The sequence below is a fragment of the Aythya ferina genome (assembly GCF_964211825.1).
Source record: "Aythya ferina genome assembly, chromosome: 1".
In the NCBI taxonomy this organism is placed as follows: Eukaryota; Metazoa; Chordata; class Aves; order Anseriformes; family Anatidae; genus Aythya; species Aythya ferina.
In genome coordinates, this window is record NC_140296.1 from 43,194,526 (window position 1) to 43,210,804 (window position 16,279).

At 40.5% G+C, this 16,279-nt stretch overlaps 1 protein-coding gene across 13 annotated transcripts in view; it reads right to left on the reverse strand.

Annotated features, from left to right (window-relative positions):
• Positions 1 to 2,416: 2,416 nt before the first annotated feature.
• KLF12 (KLF transcription factor 12) overlaps positions 2,417 to 16,279 on the reverse strand; it is a 251,856-nt gene continuing 237,993 nt past the window's right edge. For all 13 annotated transcript variants that reach the window (XM_084535441.1, XM_084535438.1, XM_084535436.1 and 10 more), the window contains one exon: positions 2,417 to 11,679. In XM_084535441.1, the coding sequence (XP_084391567.1) occupies positions 11,498 to 11,679 (182 nt within the window). In that variant the 3' untranslated portion in view covers positions 2,417 to 11,497. The remainder of the gene's footprint in view (positions 11,680 to 16,279) is intronic.

Consider the following 16,279-nt stretch of genomic DNA (forward strand, 5'->3'; position numbering starts at 1 on the left):
TATAAACAAAAACACGAAGGATAAAATATATTGACATATTTGAGCTTACTGGCTAAATCTGGTTATTCATTCCTCCATAAGTGGCAGCCCAAGTTATTATGGGCTATATATTTTTGCTAAGACAAATATGTGAGGCAGTAAATGCCTTCGTTAGTATGCTTCAACAGGAAGGGTAGTGGCTACTGCTGCTATTCAGGGCCTCTCAGGGAAAATACCGATGAGTAAAAAAAAAAATAATAATAAAGTGGCCAGTTACACACTGGGCTGAAACCTTAATGAGGGAGACAGTTCTGCCTAATGGCTAAAGCAAGGGGGTAGAGACCTGAAGTAGCTGGTGTTATTCTGAACACCAGGAGCACTTCTGTGCTGTGCAGGTGACAAAGCTCTGGCACAGGCTGCCCAGAGAGGCTGTGGGGTCTCCTCCTTGGTGATCTTCAAAAATTACCTGGACATGGTCCTGGTCACCCTGCTCTGGGTGTCCTTGCTTGAGCAGGGGTTGGAGCAGGTGGGCTCCAGAAGTCCCAGCCAGCCTCAGGCATGTTGTGATCCTGTGATTTTGTGTCTGTCATTTCTTACTCAACCACTGAGACACTCCAACTTGATTGCCTTTATTTCTTCACATGTAAAAAGGCTGCAGCTGTCTAATTTGCAAGGATGAGAAGGCAGATAAGGGACAAGCTTCCACAGCGTGCACCACAGACATTGCACTGCAGAGATCGTTTATGTCCAGGAGCCGTGTCCCACAGGGGTGGCTCTTCTTGGGAAAGACTAAACTCTCAGCAACCACCAAAATCTGATTCCCATAATCTCACCCTTTCAACTTGCAACCAAAACCTCATGCCACTGGGTCTCAGGGCAGCAGGCTGGAGAATAGCGAACGGTTTTTTCAGCCAAACCTCCTGTATCCATGTGCTTCCCTATTGCAGGCTGGCGAGGAGGCATGGCATCGTAAATGCCTGGGTGAAAGTTTGCCTCCTTCAGGAGGCAGGCAGGCTCCCAAGGTTCAGGGCCACTGCTGATGTGATCATTTCCGCAAGCAGAGAGGTCCATGCTTATCTGACCCAGTGACTCAGCGTGCAGGGTTGAAGGTGGCTACCAGCAGCCACTCCTCATCGCAGTCACAGCGAGCTGAACGTGCTGCGTGCTGCGTACAGACCAGCACACGCTGCCTTTCCACTCCAAACAACAACAAAAAAGAGGTGGGGGGTGGCGGAGCCGTGTGTGGATTAGATGACAATTGAGCCATTGTTTGTGCAAGTGGAAGAAATAACTTTTCAGGAACAGGCCACGGGTCAGAGCAGTGGACAGTGTGGGCGTTCACTGGAGAAGTCAGACTAAACAGGCAGTGATGTGCTTTACACTTATGGCACTGCTGGGAGAAAAAACGGTATGAAACACAGGCAGGACACTGAGTAAGAACAAACAACTTATTGTGTGGAGAGCAAAAGTACCTTGGAAAGACTAGTAGGACTATCTGATGTTTAAATTAATCAGTGCTTTGAGAGATTCAAGATCTGTTCTAGCAGGGTTTTGGTTTAGACGCATCTCTTGATAAGGCTCAGAGGTCTCCAAATCAAATCACTTTGTTTACTTGTTTCTCTGCCTGTAACCATGTAACATTATGATTTTTATTAGATAAATGATCGTATCGGCTAAAAGAAAGTGAATGGAACTGCAAGGGAAATGGAAAATTCACATTTAAGGAGAAATTTCACCATTAAGGGCAAACTGCAGCTCAAAGCCTCTGCCTTGGTCTCCACAGCTGTCCTGAATACTGCCTCAAACATACAAGGAACTGTTCCACAGATGCCCAGAGAAGCCCATGGGTCTCAAAACGTCCCTAGGAGCCAACACGAATAGCACCCAAATTCAACAAAGTACAAAACTGATTTTTCCAGTTCACCAAAGCCTTCCTTCACCTGTTTCTTCACTTGACAGGCACACAAGGAATGAATCTTCTCTCAGCTGCATGGGCATCTTAAGGATGCTGTACATTAATTGTATCACTGCAAACAGGGAATGAAGAGGGAAAGAAGAAGGCAGAGACAGACATCCAATTCCAATTTAAAGTACTTAGCTAACTCAGATTATACACTAATGCAAAATATTTTTATATCATCCCAGGACATTTTTGTTTATACTGCTCATTGCTATTTTATTTGTTCCAGCTTTGCCACAGATGCATAAACACTGAGAAAGGAGAAAGAATGTGTACTCTATATGATGGCTTTTAAAAAATCAGAAAAGCAAGTAAAATCCATTTCTTAAGAAAACATTCAATTAAAAAAAAAAAATCACTATATGTTTAGAGAAAAGTTTTTTTTTTGTTTTTTGTTTTTTAACAAAGGTTTAATTTAAAAAGTTAATAAATGGGTATTCCAGAAGGTTTGAGTCATCCACAGTAATAATTAGGGGGTTTGTTCCATACAAAATGCTTTATTTAACCTTCATGCCTCCATTCAGATAATTATACAAATGCATACATTTAAAGGTTTAAACTCTATTTCAATTCACAGCTCAATTCATAGGAAAGTTGAATACAGAAAAGCAATGCACCAACAAAATATGTCTGAGACACCATTAAAAACGATAACACTTGTTCATTTAGATCTTTGAGAATAGACTGGAATAATCATCCTCTGACAGAATTTCATTAGGGGATTCCCTTTACATTATCATAGGGCAAAAAAATCACCATTTTACAGTAAGAGGAAAAAAAGCTCTGAGTATATTTACAATACATACACTATACATAAATACAAGAACAACACTTACATAATATTAATAAACTTATAACATAGGTGTTGTCTAAACACTACATAGCATATAAATGCAGAGGAAACTATCGGGAAATTAGATCTTCAGATGATTACTTTTATTATTGTTGAAGAAAAGTAATTTTTGCATGGAAAATCTTTTGAAAAGGCAAAAGAAAAGACGAGAAACTACTGCTTGCTTGCTTGCTAGCACTGGTATTTTTATTCCTTTGAAGTACAGGGCTTCTATCGACACTATTATCTCTATGGGGTTACTGATAATGACCCTCCCTTTTGCATCTTATCGTAGGAAAAAGAAAGAGGTTCCATACATACTAATTCCATTGTTGTGAAGCTTCGGTCCCAAATTAATCGCTTTATAAACTACGGGATGTTTTTGTATTTTTACACAGGAGGATCAAATGAACACTCATTGGTACATACAGCTATAATGACCTGATTAGAAGGAACAGTTGGAGGCCAAACGCAGCCCCATCCTTCGGATTTCATTCAACTAATGCCATAGGGGAATTTGCTTCATCCATAAGTGACTTGGCCAAGAATGGTATTTTTCATTATTCTGTTGTTTCTTCCTAAACACAGCTGAAAGAAACTTTCCAAATTAATGGTATTTTTGACCCCACATGTTGATAGCAGTGTCCAAATCTCTTGTTCACTTGAAGTGTATGAATGTGCATGTCTGTGTGTGTGGGTTGAAGGTCTTAAGGCTGGTGGTGCATGAAACTTAAGTAATTCATTACTATCTCAGTGTATATTCTGCTGTAAGTGAAAATGGGATATATAACTTCTTGGGGACAGAGCAGGTCAAGAGAGCATACTGTGTAGGTGTTCAATGGAGAAATTACATTACCAAGGAAGCAATGTATAGGACAATAGGGAAAAATATACTGTGGTGGTTTTCTTTTTTTTTTTTTTTTTTTCTTTTTTTTTTCCTTGTTTAATGAAAAACAAGATGCAAATATAGCATTGAAAAATAGTTTGAAGCCAGAAACGAGAACATAAATTCTGAATTTTGAAATAATTTGGTTTGTTTGTGAATATTGTGGCTCACACTATATTTCCAAAGAAACTCTTTACATGTAGAAAGGCAAGAACAGGGAAAAAAGCATCTGAACCCATGTCTGTGCTACATGGTTCTTGCTTATGGCAGTCCATCGAAGCTTTTACCTATTTGAGTGTGTCTCCTACCAGACACCGAACTCTTGTTTTCCAAATGCAGAGCTAGCAGCATGAAGCAAGGCTTAGCAAGTCAATGGACCACCATGCATGTTTTCTAACTGACAGCACCTTGGCTCACTGACATTTCTGAGAATGAGCCGGGGGGAACATTGCAGGTCACACATATGGACAAGAGGACCCCAAATAACTTTTGCTGTTCTTATTTTCATAATAGCTAAAATTTGCATTCACAGTTTTGCTTGTCTGGAGGACTGAATGACTGTTTACTGAATAATCTACAAATCACTCCAAAGACAACTCAGTTTATTTCATAATTTAAAGTCTGTAAGCACAAGCTGCTATAGAGGTATGTTGGGAAATCAACAAAACAAAACAAAACAACCAAACAAAATCAACCCCCGGTCAACAACAACAAAACCCCTCTGTGTTTATTTTTTCAGAAGGAAACCCCAGAAGCCTGGCTCATTTCATGATGGTGAAGACCAGATGCCCCTCCCTACGCAAGAACTCACACACCTAGTGCTGGAGTCAGCCAAACTCCCACCACCGTGCATTTCTAGGGGTGTCTCCTTGGAGCACTGCAGCTCAAAGTTGCAGAACAAAGGACCAAGCCCTCCTCTCCAACAAACAGCTCAGGTATAAGAAACTCACGTTTCCTTTGTCCTTCTGATGACACATTCCCTGGTGCTCTCCTCAAATCCCTAGCGTGAATTGAGCTCTTTTATGTGCTTAATATTTGGAGATTAAGTTCAGGATGACAGAATAAGTATATGCATGTTCTGATGGGATTATTTCCACTGATGTCTAACAGATTTAAAAATAAGTTGTTACTAAACTAGTGGTCTTCTCACATGATTAACTGGCATGCATCAGTGTCTCGTTTTTACACGCACGTCCACATGCTTTTGTTTTGTACCTCTGCTGTCTTCCATACATGAGCATCTTTGTGCACATGCAATCCTGCCTTGGTGAATAAAAATGAAAACCCATTCAAACAGAAATCTACTGAGGGTAGCAAAATCTGGGTAAAATGTGGAACTGCCCGAGTACAAAATTCTGCACAGATAAATGGTGGGTACAAATTTAGAGAACAGAAAGCAATCGTTCTTGGCAAAGGCATTAGGACAACCAGTTACATTTTCATCTCCAATAAATTCATTTTTAGGAACAGAAGAAGCATGAGGGATGGCATTACACCACTTTTTTAAGACTTCATTAGCGTCGGTAATTTTTTATTTTATTTTTTTGACAGAAAACTATTAGATTAAAAATAATAATAAATGAGAAACAAGGACAGGAAGAGACAGATCTGCCCATTTTCTAGTGCGATCAGTCTATGGGTGCAACTGTTTAGGCCACTTAATATTAAAAACAAAACCCTTCATCCACTCCAGTAATATCAGTTTCTTGTTTGTTATTCAGATAGTCTCTAGACTAATAGTTCCCACTTTTTTAATTCCTTTGCCCCTAAAATAATATTATATAAAGTGATATATTTTTTCCACTCTTGGAGTCAATCAGTTAAAGATGGTATTAAATACCAGTGTTACACGAAGAATAGAAAGGAGACATTAGATGAACTCAGCTCCAGAGTTCAATGCAAAGGATTTTTCAAGAGAATCCCTGTTCTAGTGTGTACCCTAAAAAAGCTCCATTGGGCTAATTGCTGGTTTTTGGAATATTTTACTACAGAATACCCTGGATATATGGGCATATCAGACATAAATTAGGAAGAAATGCCATAAAACACAATCAACTCCATTTACACCTACTTAGAATCCATATGGATATGAGTAATTTGTAAACTAAGACCCATTCTCATCTCACGAGTATATGACAGACGTTATTTGAGAAAATAACTAAAACTTCTAACAAAATATCTCAGTATGTGAAAATAGAAATGGCACTTTGTGTTTGCTTCTGTGCTGCATTATTGTTCTCAGAGTACAATTTTATTTTAATCTTATTGTTGACAGAATCCTGTAAATTATTGCTGTGTAAAAGTATAGGAACATCCCATCAGTTCTAATAACAGGCACTTTCAGTTTTTGTTTCATCCTTTAAAATAGATATTAGGCTATCTTGCTGAAGTGCATGTGCATTTTAAAAGTCACAGCTGTCCCTCTACCACTGGTTTTGTTGACATGCTGCTGCACCTAGAAGATTGAACTCCCCTGGAATTGGCAAAGAGCAGCTGCTTATTTCAGCTCTGCAACCTTTATTCGAGATGCATTGTTGTCAGGGAAATACAAGAACAAATAAAATCAAATGAGAGTTTGCTGTTACTGTATCTGCCATTCACTGTAAATTGCCAGAAAAAAAAAAAAAAAAAAAAAAAAAAAAAAGCTTTTCATATGGTTTTCATTTTAAGCATTTTTTTTCCTTTATTCAGTCAAAGACATTCTGAGTGTTGACTTATTTGACATTAAAGGACACAATATGACTTCACTATATCGCATGCCATCTGCAAAACAGCAAAGAAGTGTCCATTCTGTCTTGCAGAGAAAACACGCTCTCCAAAATGGAATCATCTACTTCTTAACATTTTCTGTTTAATCTTTGCAGGGCATTATTTAACGCTTTTTTGATGAAAACCAAAGTTTCTTTTTTTTTTTTTTTTTTCTTAATGTACTTCATTTAACCTATTTACACCCCATGAAAAATTGTGAGTTTGAAAATACTTTTCCACTATCACATATATTACAGAATAATTAAACTGTTGCAAGTATAGTAAAATACTTTCAATGTATTTAAATTTCTAAAGATGCAGTATCCTTATAGTTACCTTTTTTTTTTTTTTTTTTTTTTTTTACTATAAACTGATTTACTGCTGCAATTGATCAGAATTGAAGCATTTTTAAATGACCAACGGGCATGACTTTAATAAGCATATTACACAGCAACCGTAATGCTACCATGAAACTGTGAAAATATAACAATCCTGTTTAAATTTCTTTGTGTGCTTCTCCAGTTATAAATCACAGGCAAAGGCATAATACAGTAATACAAGCTGGTTTCCTAAGAAGGTAGTATTTCCTTTTACAGTATTTATTTCCAATTCTTCATCTTTGTTTTTATAAACTTGCTTGTTTATGTATCCGCACATGGGAGGAGGCATGTGGAAGTGCTGGCACTTACATGCATGGGCGTATGGGTGAGCATGTAGGAGGAGGGCAGACTTCCTGAACCATCCTTAGGCACGTCTGCTCTGGAAGATGCAGTTTCTCACACTGACCTTTCCAAACCAAAGTTCAAACTAAAAAAATAAGCAAGGTATTAAGAGTGAAACTTACTCTGGTTTGAGGCAACCACCTTCAATAAAAGAGAAAGAGATTTTTTCCATTAAACAGCATTTATTATCAGAAGATAAATTTATAAATGGCAACTAGAATACATTTTCAATGTGGCTAATGGAAAACGAGACTTATGATCACTGCTATTCCCATTATTAAAGGGGAGAAAGGTTGTCCAGCTATTTGTCCATGCTCTGCACTGTGAATTTACCCCAAACATCAACATCACTGATGTCATTTTTAACACTGTTAATTTTGTTATACATTACTCCAGCAAATAATCATATATACACGTCAGTCTAAATCTATTTCATTAATTGTGTAAGCATGATAGAGAATAAGGAATACTGCATCTTCATCCCCAGTATAAATTGCTGTTGCAATGAGCCAATTTTACAGTGTTGAATAAAACAGGTGCTCAAAATATAATGACAATTTAAAATTTAAAAATTTCTGTACCAAAGCTGCTTGCTCGTTACATTTTCATATAATGCTGGCTACTGAGATTTCCTGACAAATCCACTGGATCCTTTTGAAAACACCTGAAATCTGACACTTTGTGGCAGTCTCCCAAATGGGCTGAGCTGTAATGGCCACAGTGGGTATTACCTGTCCTTTACTCACACCGAAAAGCATAAATCTTTTTCTGAAAGAATGGGGACACCGTATATATTTGTATTTCCCAACTGCTTCATTCAGATGGACATACGGTGCACTGCCAAGAGGAGATCTGGTATTTCTGCATGCCACACATGATGTAAGCCTTCACCACAGCTATGCAATGTCGCAGCGCGGCAGTGGGACACCGGGATTTTTGAGGAAAATACCATGGAGTAACCACCCTCAACCTCTGCACAAGCACCAAAATTTGGCGGGCCTGGACCACAGCCACTGGTGGAAGAACACCCTGAGAAGTTGGGAGACATCAGATCCACGTCCGAACACCCTCCTCCCATCAAGTAATTTCTCTTAAAATACTTCTGAAGGGGGAAACCAAAACTGAGAATATCCTCAAAAAATACCTTGGGCCAAAGCCTGAGGGCTCTGATACAAAAGAGACACTTGCCAAGGATCATACTGGCTACTTTGAAACCCAGTGGTAGACTGCTGCTGGTTGGCCAAGGTGTCTAGAGGTAGGGTTGTAGGGCAGCATAAAAAGCTCGTACACATCTGCTAGGAAGGCCAAGTATCCATTTTTGCCTGTTAATTAAGGAAATTAAGGGTGCAGTGCTCTATCTTTTAGCTTCATTCTGTTCCCATCGGCATGCCCTGAGCCTGTGACCCTCGATGTGAGCTCTGCTTTACCCCCTTGTCACTTTGGGGTTCCTTGAATAAAACCAGACCCTCTTTCTGTTGTGTTTCGTATGTATAAAGTAACAGGGAACCAGCTGAAAGACAAGGCATTCACAAAGAGCAACTTCTGCCTTGGGAAACGAACCTCCTCGGGTTTCTCTGTGCAGTCAGCACAGGACAGTTCAAAGCTGCACACTGAAATTTAGGGTCTCTCGATTGCTCTTTTCTCACCATTGACTACAGAGGAAGCGTGAAGAAGACATTGGTCCCTCCCTGTTACATTCAGCCCTTGTGAACAACATCAGAGATGATGCCTCTCACTGCTTCTCCTGAATGCTAACAGAACAGCCTTAATAGATTCTCGTTCAATAAATTTCATTTTCTATGAGGGGAAAATCACAGATTCTGCTGCTATTCAAGTTCTTGGTAGTTAAAATGTTCTCAGGCGAGAAAATAATTCTATAAATTGACTTGTACCTGACCTGAATTCTTTCCCAAAACATTGAGAATTACTGATTCATTTAGAGGGAATGACACTGAAGCACAAAAAAGTAGACCTCGAATGCAGTCCATAAACCACCTCAGGCACAACACTGACAATCCATTTTTTAAGTAAGTAACGCTGTTGATAAAAACCCAGTTCTGTTGCTCCACAATGCCTTATGGGCTATCAAAAAGCCCCTATTTGTTTCAGCCGTTTTAAAACTGCATCGACACTTGGTGTTGTTGCTTGAATACTAACTCTGAGCTGGGTACTAAAACACAGCCAAATTTTGTGGGAGATTACCAGCGTGGTCAGTGGGAAATGGGAGAGGCATTTTTCCTGTGATGACTGCTGATAATTTGTCCTGGGTTTCTATGTTGACCAGTCAGCAGAGGGCAAACTGAATTTTAACAGTACTGAAGTTCTTTAAGGGAGCTGATAAATTATCCATTATTGGGGAACATTTACACTGTATTTAAAGACAATCATACTCCAGAGCCTCTAAATGCTGTTAGAAAGTATTATCCCAGTCTTATTAATCCTCAATTAACTGTAATTGCTTTCAGTATTTGTGTGGGTACTCTGTGCTGCTTTTTTTTTTAAAGCTTATCTTGATTTCTGAACCCCCACCAACATTACAACCATTACTTCAGGAATCAGAAATGAATTCAGACTGATCAAACATTTAAAAATGAACAAGTGGCATCACAAGTTTAATCTGTGCAATTCCTGGAACCAAATATTCATAATTAAATGCATTGCAAAAGACCTTTATGTATACATCTTTTATCTCTAAGCTATAAAAGTCTCAACACTTAAAAATCTTGCCAAGTCTCTTCTTTGTCACATTTAGCTGAATAGGCAGATCCTTGTGAGGAAGGAAAACAGAAAAATACTATTCTGTTTTCACGAACAACTGATGACTAAGAGTTTCTCTCTTTCCACCATAATGTAATTAATATAAATTGATTCACAATTATAGGGCTGTATGGGAATGATCAAGAATTTCCTTTTATTTAATCTGAAAAGTCTTGGATTGAAAATCCCAGCAGAGGCAGCCACTGCTACCCATATAAAGGGCCATTTGTATCATAACAGACAGCTGGCAAAATCTAGTTATTCCCCAATTCCCAGGGAGAAACATAATGTCTTGCAGAGCACCATTCCAGAACCATTTCTCCTTCCTACTTACAGTTCATCCACTGATTCCTCAACGCTCAGATCTTTCCTTTATCTGTCTTGCTTTCCAGACACAAGTAAGTTTTATGTTGAAGGAAATGAATGTACTTAATTGTGGTACCTAGCAGATCAGTGAAACCATCAGAAAGATTGACTTAAATGGTCTTACATGCTATTCTCCATCCCTGCCTTTTGTTGGTGTGGAGTGCATTATTGTTTTGAGAACCATTTTACTCATTATTGCTTTTTCTCTGCAAGAGACGCAGCCCTTTCTTCTGTTTTTTTTGTGGGTACATTCAATTCCATTCCACGGATGGCTACACCCCTAACCTTGGTACCAGCAAGCGTAAGATCTGACTACTTCCTTGCATTCAAACACTGGTCACGGGGAAGAGGATACCTGCATGAAAGAAAACTGCACTTTGAGAACGGGGTAGTAGTTTTCAGATCGGCTTTTTCTATACAAATCAGGAAATGGTTCTAAATAAGTCCATGGTAAAATACAGATACTTAATATTGTACTTTCAGCAGAAATGCTGCTGCCCCTTTTTTATTTTACAGACTTCAAAACAACAAAAGAAAAAGAAAGGAAAAAAAAAAAAAAAAGGATAAAAGAAAAAGGTTAAATGGCTGGTGTCCTCAATAGCATAATGACAACTTGTGGTACAACATTAAAATGCCACCATTGTTATTGCAAAAGTCTGCTCCAGCAACCGTTCGGCTCTGACGGTGGGACCTCTCCAGCAGGATCTTCTCGCCTACTCCCACACAGCTCATCTGTAGCACAGCTTGGGTGTGAGGCTGACACTGGCCAGGTGGTATTCAAAACAAGGGGAAAAGATGGGAAAATAAAGGTCTACCGGTCTTGCTCTCATCATCATCATCGGTTTGTGGCATCTGATCCTCCAATCAGCAGTGATTTTTCAGGAACAAAATGTCCGACAGCTAAGAAAACATACAAGCTATAAACATTTTTTTCAAAGGACGCAGCATGTAAAATAATGCCCATTCCTGTAGCATTTCGGCTGCTATTTCCCAGGTGATTGTGATGACACTTTTGGGGTGTAACCATGCTGAGGGGCAGACGGGGTTAACTTCAGATGGCGAGGAGAAGAGTGGCACTTCTTTTCCTGCTTTTTTTTTTTTTTTTTTTTTTTTTTTTTTTTTTTTGTTACAGACAGCAGGGACAGCCCTGCCTGTTAACACTGTAGAAGGGGATTCAGCCCTGCTGAATTCACTCCGGGTAGTTAAGAGACCCAGCTCTTAAGCTCGGCTGGAACAGGTAGCGTTTCTCAAACCAGCATGTGCCTGCGGCGGTGGAGCGCCAAGTGATCTGAGCGGGAAAAGCTGCGGTCACAGTCTGCACACTTGAATGGCTTCACTCCCGTGTGCTTGCGGTAATGCCTCGTCAGTTCGTCGGAGCGAGCAAACTTCCAGGTGCAGCCTTCCCAGGTACATTTGTAGGGTTTTTCTCCTGGCAGAGACAAAAGAAAGGGGTGGGGGGGAAACAGGTGGTGACTTTCACCTCCTTGCTCTTAATCCCCACAACCCCCTCTGTACGCTTCCCATGAACACCCACTGCCTAGGGGTTTCTTTAGGCCAAATTACACAATTACTACGAACCGAATCTGCTGAATATAAGGAAAGGGCCTCGAGATTTATCATTCCTGTGGCATTCACATGACTAAGAAAATCAACAGGATTAAGGCAACAGTATAGATCCTACCTTGCAGGGGTGATGCAGGGATTAACATGAGGACAAAGGGCTGTGTAATTATTCCCATGATTACTGTACAAGTTTGCTAGCCTCATCCCAACAAACTGTACTTTCTCCCAAAAGGGCCAGCCTGCCCTATTTTTCAGCAATTTATCACAGGGTGCCAAGGACTTCCAATTATTTATAGGAAGTTTATGAAGGTTTCTAATTATTCGTATAAACAACACTGCAGGACGTTTCTTAGCAAGCTGGTAAAAATGAAGTGCGATTTCCCAAGGAAACATAAAAATTCAATCTGCAAAGTGTCCTCTTTATTTATTGCACTTACTCATGTTCAGTAAAATTAATTTTGCCTGTAAGAAGTTACCAGGAATGGTCTATGATTTTTAAAAGTACTTAGCCATGGAACTTGCACACAGCTATTGACAAAAAAATGATTTACCTCAATGAGACCAGACTTGGGATAAGAGCAGTTTTGGAAAATTCCACCCCCCTGCTTTTTGTCTGATGTTAAACATGATGCATGCCCCAGGTTCTGTGTCGTATTGTGTCACAGGAGAAGATTAATATGGCTGATCCAGACTTTGTGCTTTAATAAAAGAAATTGCTATAAAATCCCATTTTTGCCACCTTTGAAGGCTGTACTTGTTTGGGATTTCTATCACCACTCTTTAATGTCTACATGTTAAACGCTCTTGGGAGTTACCTTGATCCTACAGTTGAGCGTGCTTCAAAACTGAGGAAGGGAAACTGTGTGAGGTCTGCGTGCATGTTCCTCTGGTGTGTCAAAAGTAATTTTTTAACCTCCCCTTCCTGAACCAGCTAACCACAAGCAGGACAACACAAGAGCATCTCTGCAAATACTGTTCCCTTCATCAGACACAAGTCGTTCCTCGGTTATATGTTATCATGGATGAATCATGAGCAGCTCGTGAGATACCTTTCCAATTACACAAACCAGAGATACAACATTTGCTTTGTTGCAGGCAGCACCTCCCTCCCAGTATCTCTTCGAAAGTCAGTAAATGTTTTGCTGAGAGCCTGGAGTTTCAAAAGAAAATCACCGCCAAGTTCAAACAGCCCCGAGAAGTCCAGCTGAAATGGCCACGGGTGTCTCTGTAAGGAAGTCAGATGCTGTACAGGCACATGGTGGGGCTGTCGGCAGCATTTGAGCTCGCTGGGGCTCAAATCGTGTGCACCATCTGGGCTGCGCTGCAGTTTTGATGTCAGATGGGGGTGGGAAACAGTTTCAGTGGGGAGAGCCAAGCTATCCAGGCTCTGGGCTGACAGGCTGGACTTGCCAAGCCTGCAGCCGGAGCTCTGCACTGGCAGCCAGGTCGCCCAACTGATTTTATAGCCCCCAGCTGAGCAGCACCAGCTGTGCCCAGGTGGCCACGGCGGTGCAGCAAATGGCAGGGCACGTGCTCTTGCCAAGGACAAAGCGCTGCAAAATGAGCTTGGATTTGTCACTGAACTGCCTTGCATACGTGCCCTTGCTGCAATCAGCTGGTGTGGAGCACTGTACAAATATACATGTAAGTCCTGCCATCTGACTGGGCAGGTCTGCCCCCGTGGTCCCGTCACACTGTGTGGACGGTCTGCAAGCGGAGCACTTGCTGCTTCCAGCTTCAGCATACTTTTGGGCACTCTTCTTTTAATGCCTGGTCTTGCCCCTGTTGGTTTCTTTGACCACAGAGACCTCCAGAAAAAAGCAGGGAGGTATTTCCCATGGTTTGGGTCCTTACTGAAAAGGCTCTGTGAACCTGTGTCTCTCCTTACCCCATGATCCTTCCCTGCTATGGCCACTTTGTCACAGAAAGTCCCAGATCTTCTTTCCCATGGTAGAATGCCAATGGAGAACTCGATGCGGGAAGGAATGGAAGATGAAAGAGAAATACCAGAAATAGTTTGTTCTTCCTTTAAAACAGTATCACTTTGGGTAAGAAACAAGAGCCAGCTGGCGGAAAGACGTGAGCACTGGCCACTCAGCTGAAGTTCCCAGGTGTTGCTTCCAGCCCTTCTCCTCAATGAGCCGTGCTCACCCAGCCCCTACACAGCTATGTGAAAGAGACAGGACTAACCACATTCCTCTCACGCTATTTACACCACTGAAGGAAAATATCTCTTACAAGCTCAACCTAAGAAGACCTTTCATTATTTTCAATTAAATAAGCGTTTATAGCATAAAAAGAAAAAAAGCAAGACAAAGCAGCATTACTCTAAAGACATTCAGTAATATACATCTTGAAAAAGGCATTGTAAAAGAGACCATCAAAGATATGATTTTCCTTACAGATTAATCAATAACATTTTAGGCAAACCTTATTTTTAGGAAAAGAATAATAATATTTTCTATTAAGCACTCACATTATCTGTGGATGGCCTCTCATCAGAACAAAAAATTCTTATTCATAGGCAATACTATATTAACTGTGTTAATATATGAGCCTCTGCTTGGTAACATCCCCAGAATGAAGGCTAACCGCTGATTCCTCAAGAACTTCAGTAAAAAAACAGAAGGTGCAAGAGTTCAAAGCATAAGAAAGGGTCATTGGGAGCAGATCTGTCAGAGGATGGGAATCTGGTGCCAGATTTCCCACTCCAGCTTTGGCTGATGAACTTGAACACTCAGAGCTGAAATTCACAGTACAATCAACAGAGAAACGGGACCTCACAGGGCAGCCCAGAAAATGGTGATCAAGGCAGTGGACAAACCTAGCTAGTTAATTGGAGTAAACTGTCCCCAGTGCTTACTGATCCGTGGGGCTTTGGTGGCTCTGGCCAATGCTGGGTGTCCCCGGGGTGGACTACAGCCCTCCAGAACAGAGGAGTGACACATATATATATCACCATTTCAAGTCTGGATTGCAGTGGAGTTGAAGTCAAATACTCAACTCAGACACTTCTGCCTTTGTGCAAGCACTTGAGCTTAAGTGCCTAAGACACTCTTGGGTTCAAAGTACCTCTTGTTCTTCAGCTCCCTCAATGGCTCAGCAGATGCCAGAGCATGGGCCTCAGAGTTACTGCCACGCACCAAGGCTCTCAAATGCTCATTCAGCTCTACAGAGCAAAGGCAAGCAGTGTGAGCTCTGCCCAGGGTAGTGGAGAAATGGAAATGGAGGAGGAAGACAAAACAGCAGACAGACTTTGGAAAATGGTAGGAAGGAGAGCTGCAGAAAGAGACTAAGAACTTGCAGTAATTAACACAGGGAGGAAAAGAAAACTGGGGGAAAAAAAAAAAAAAGACCATTAGACAGCTTAATTTTCTGAATCTGTAAGGTTTTAGACTTATATAAGGTACCTTTTTAAAAATAAAAGACTGAAGCTGTGAACGTATTCACAAGAGCTGATCCTCTACTTTCCCAGCTGTCTTTGAAAGCTCTATTGCTTTGCCCCAAATGCTGACAAAAAGATTCTGAAACACAGAGAAACTTTATTCTGATGGTATTCTGCAGCTCTGCAATACATAGACTGTAAACAGTATACCATGACAGTCATTTACACAAATCAAGTGGGACCCAGGAGCATGAGAAGGCTCTTTTAGGCAGTTCCCCGTAGAAAATGAGTATTTTCTATTGTTTGGGGAAGTTAATTAGAAAGTTTTAAAGGCATGACTCAATGCCCCAAATGGAACTAGTCATTTTTTAATCTTCTATTAACAAAACATCTGCTTCTAAGTGCCCTCCAAAATATTGCCTTTTCTAATCCAGATGCCACAATCTGAATTAGTTTAATTACTTTTACCATATTAATTTTCCTACACTACCATGACTCCTCTCACTTAAGCACTTAAGAACATAGTTACAACGGTTACTCATTAAATCTCCCTAAACTCGAGCAAATAATGAATTAATAATGCCGAATAACAACCATTATTTAGTCAATCTTTCAAAAATTTTCCACCTTCCCCACAGCCCAACAGCTGTCTTCCCATATCCGGAAGATCATTCACCCATGAAAATAAATCTCCTTCAAACTTCTACTTTACAACCCAGTGATATTCACATACTCCAAAGAAGAAATGTTGTATGTTGGTACCAGCAAGAGACCATGAGATGCAAGAGATGAAGGGAGCATGGTCTGTTCTACACTGTAATTTCCGATGCACTACGCTCCTCAGCAATTTCTATCTCAACTAGCCCATCAACTAGCTGGTATCACAGTATTTGATGTTCATTGCTTCAAGGGAAGCTGCAACCAAAGCCCTAAGTAAAGAGTTATGGGGTGGTCTGTCAGCAGGGTAAATGCCCCATGTAACAGAGCTGGGCTTATATTCCCTAGGCAAGAAACTTTATGGGCTGCAATTGCAGATACTCTGCAGTACTCCCTGGGCACTTGCAGTCCCTTTCATTTGTGT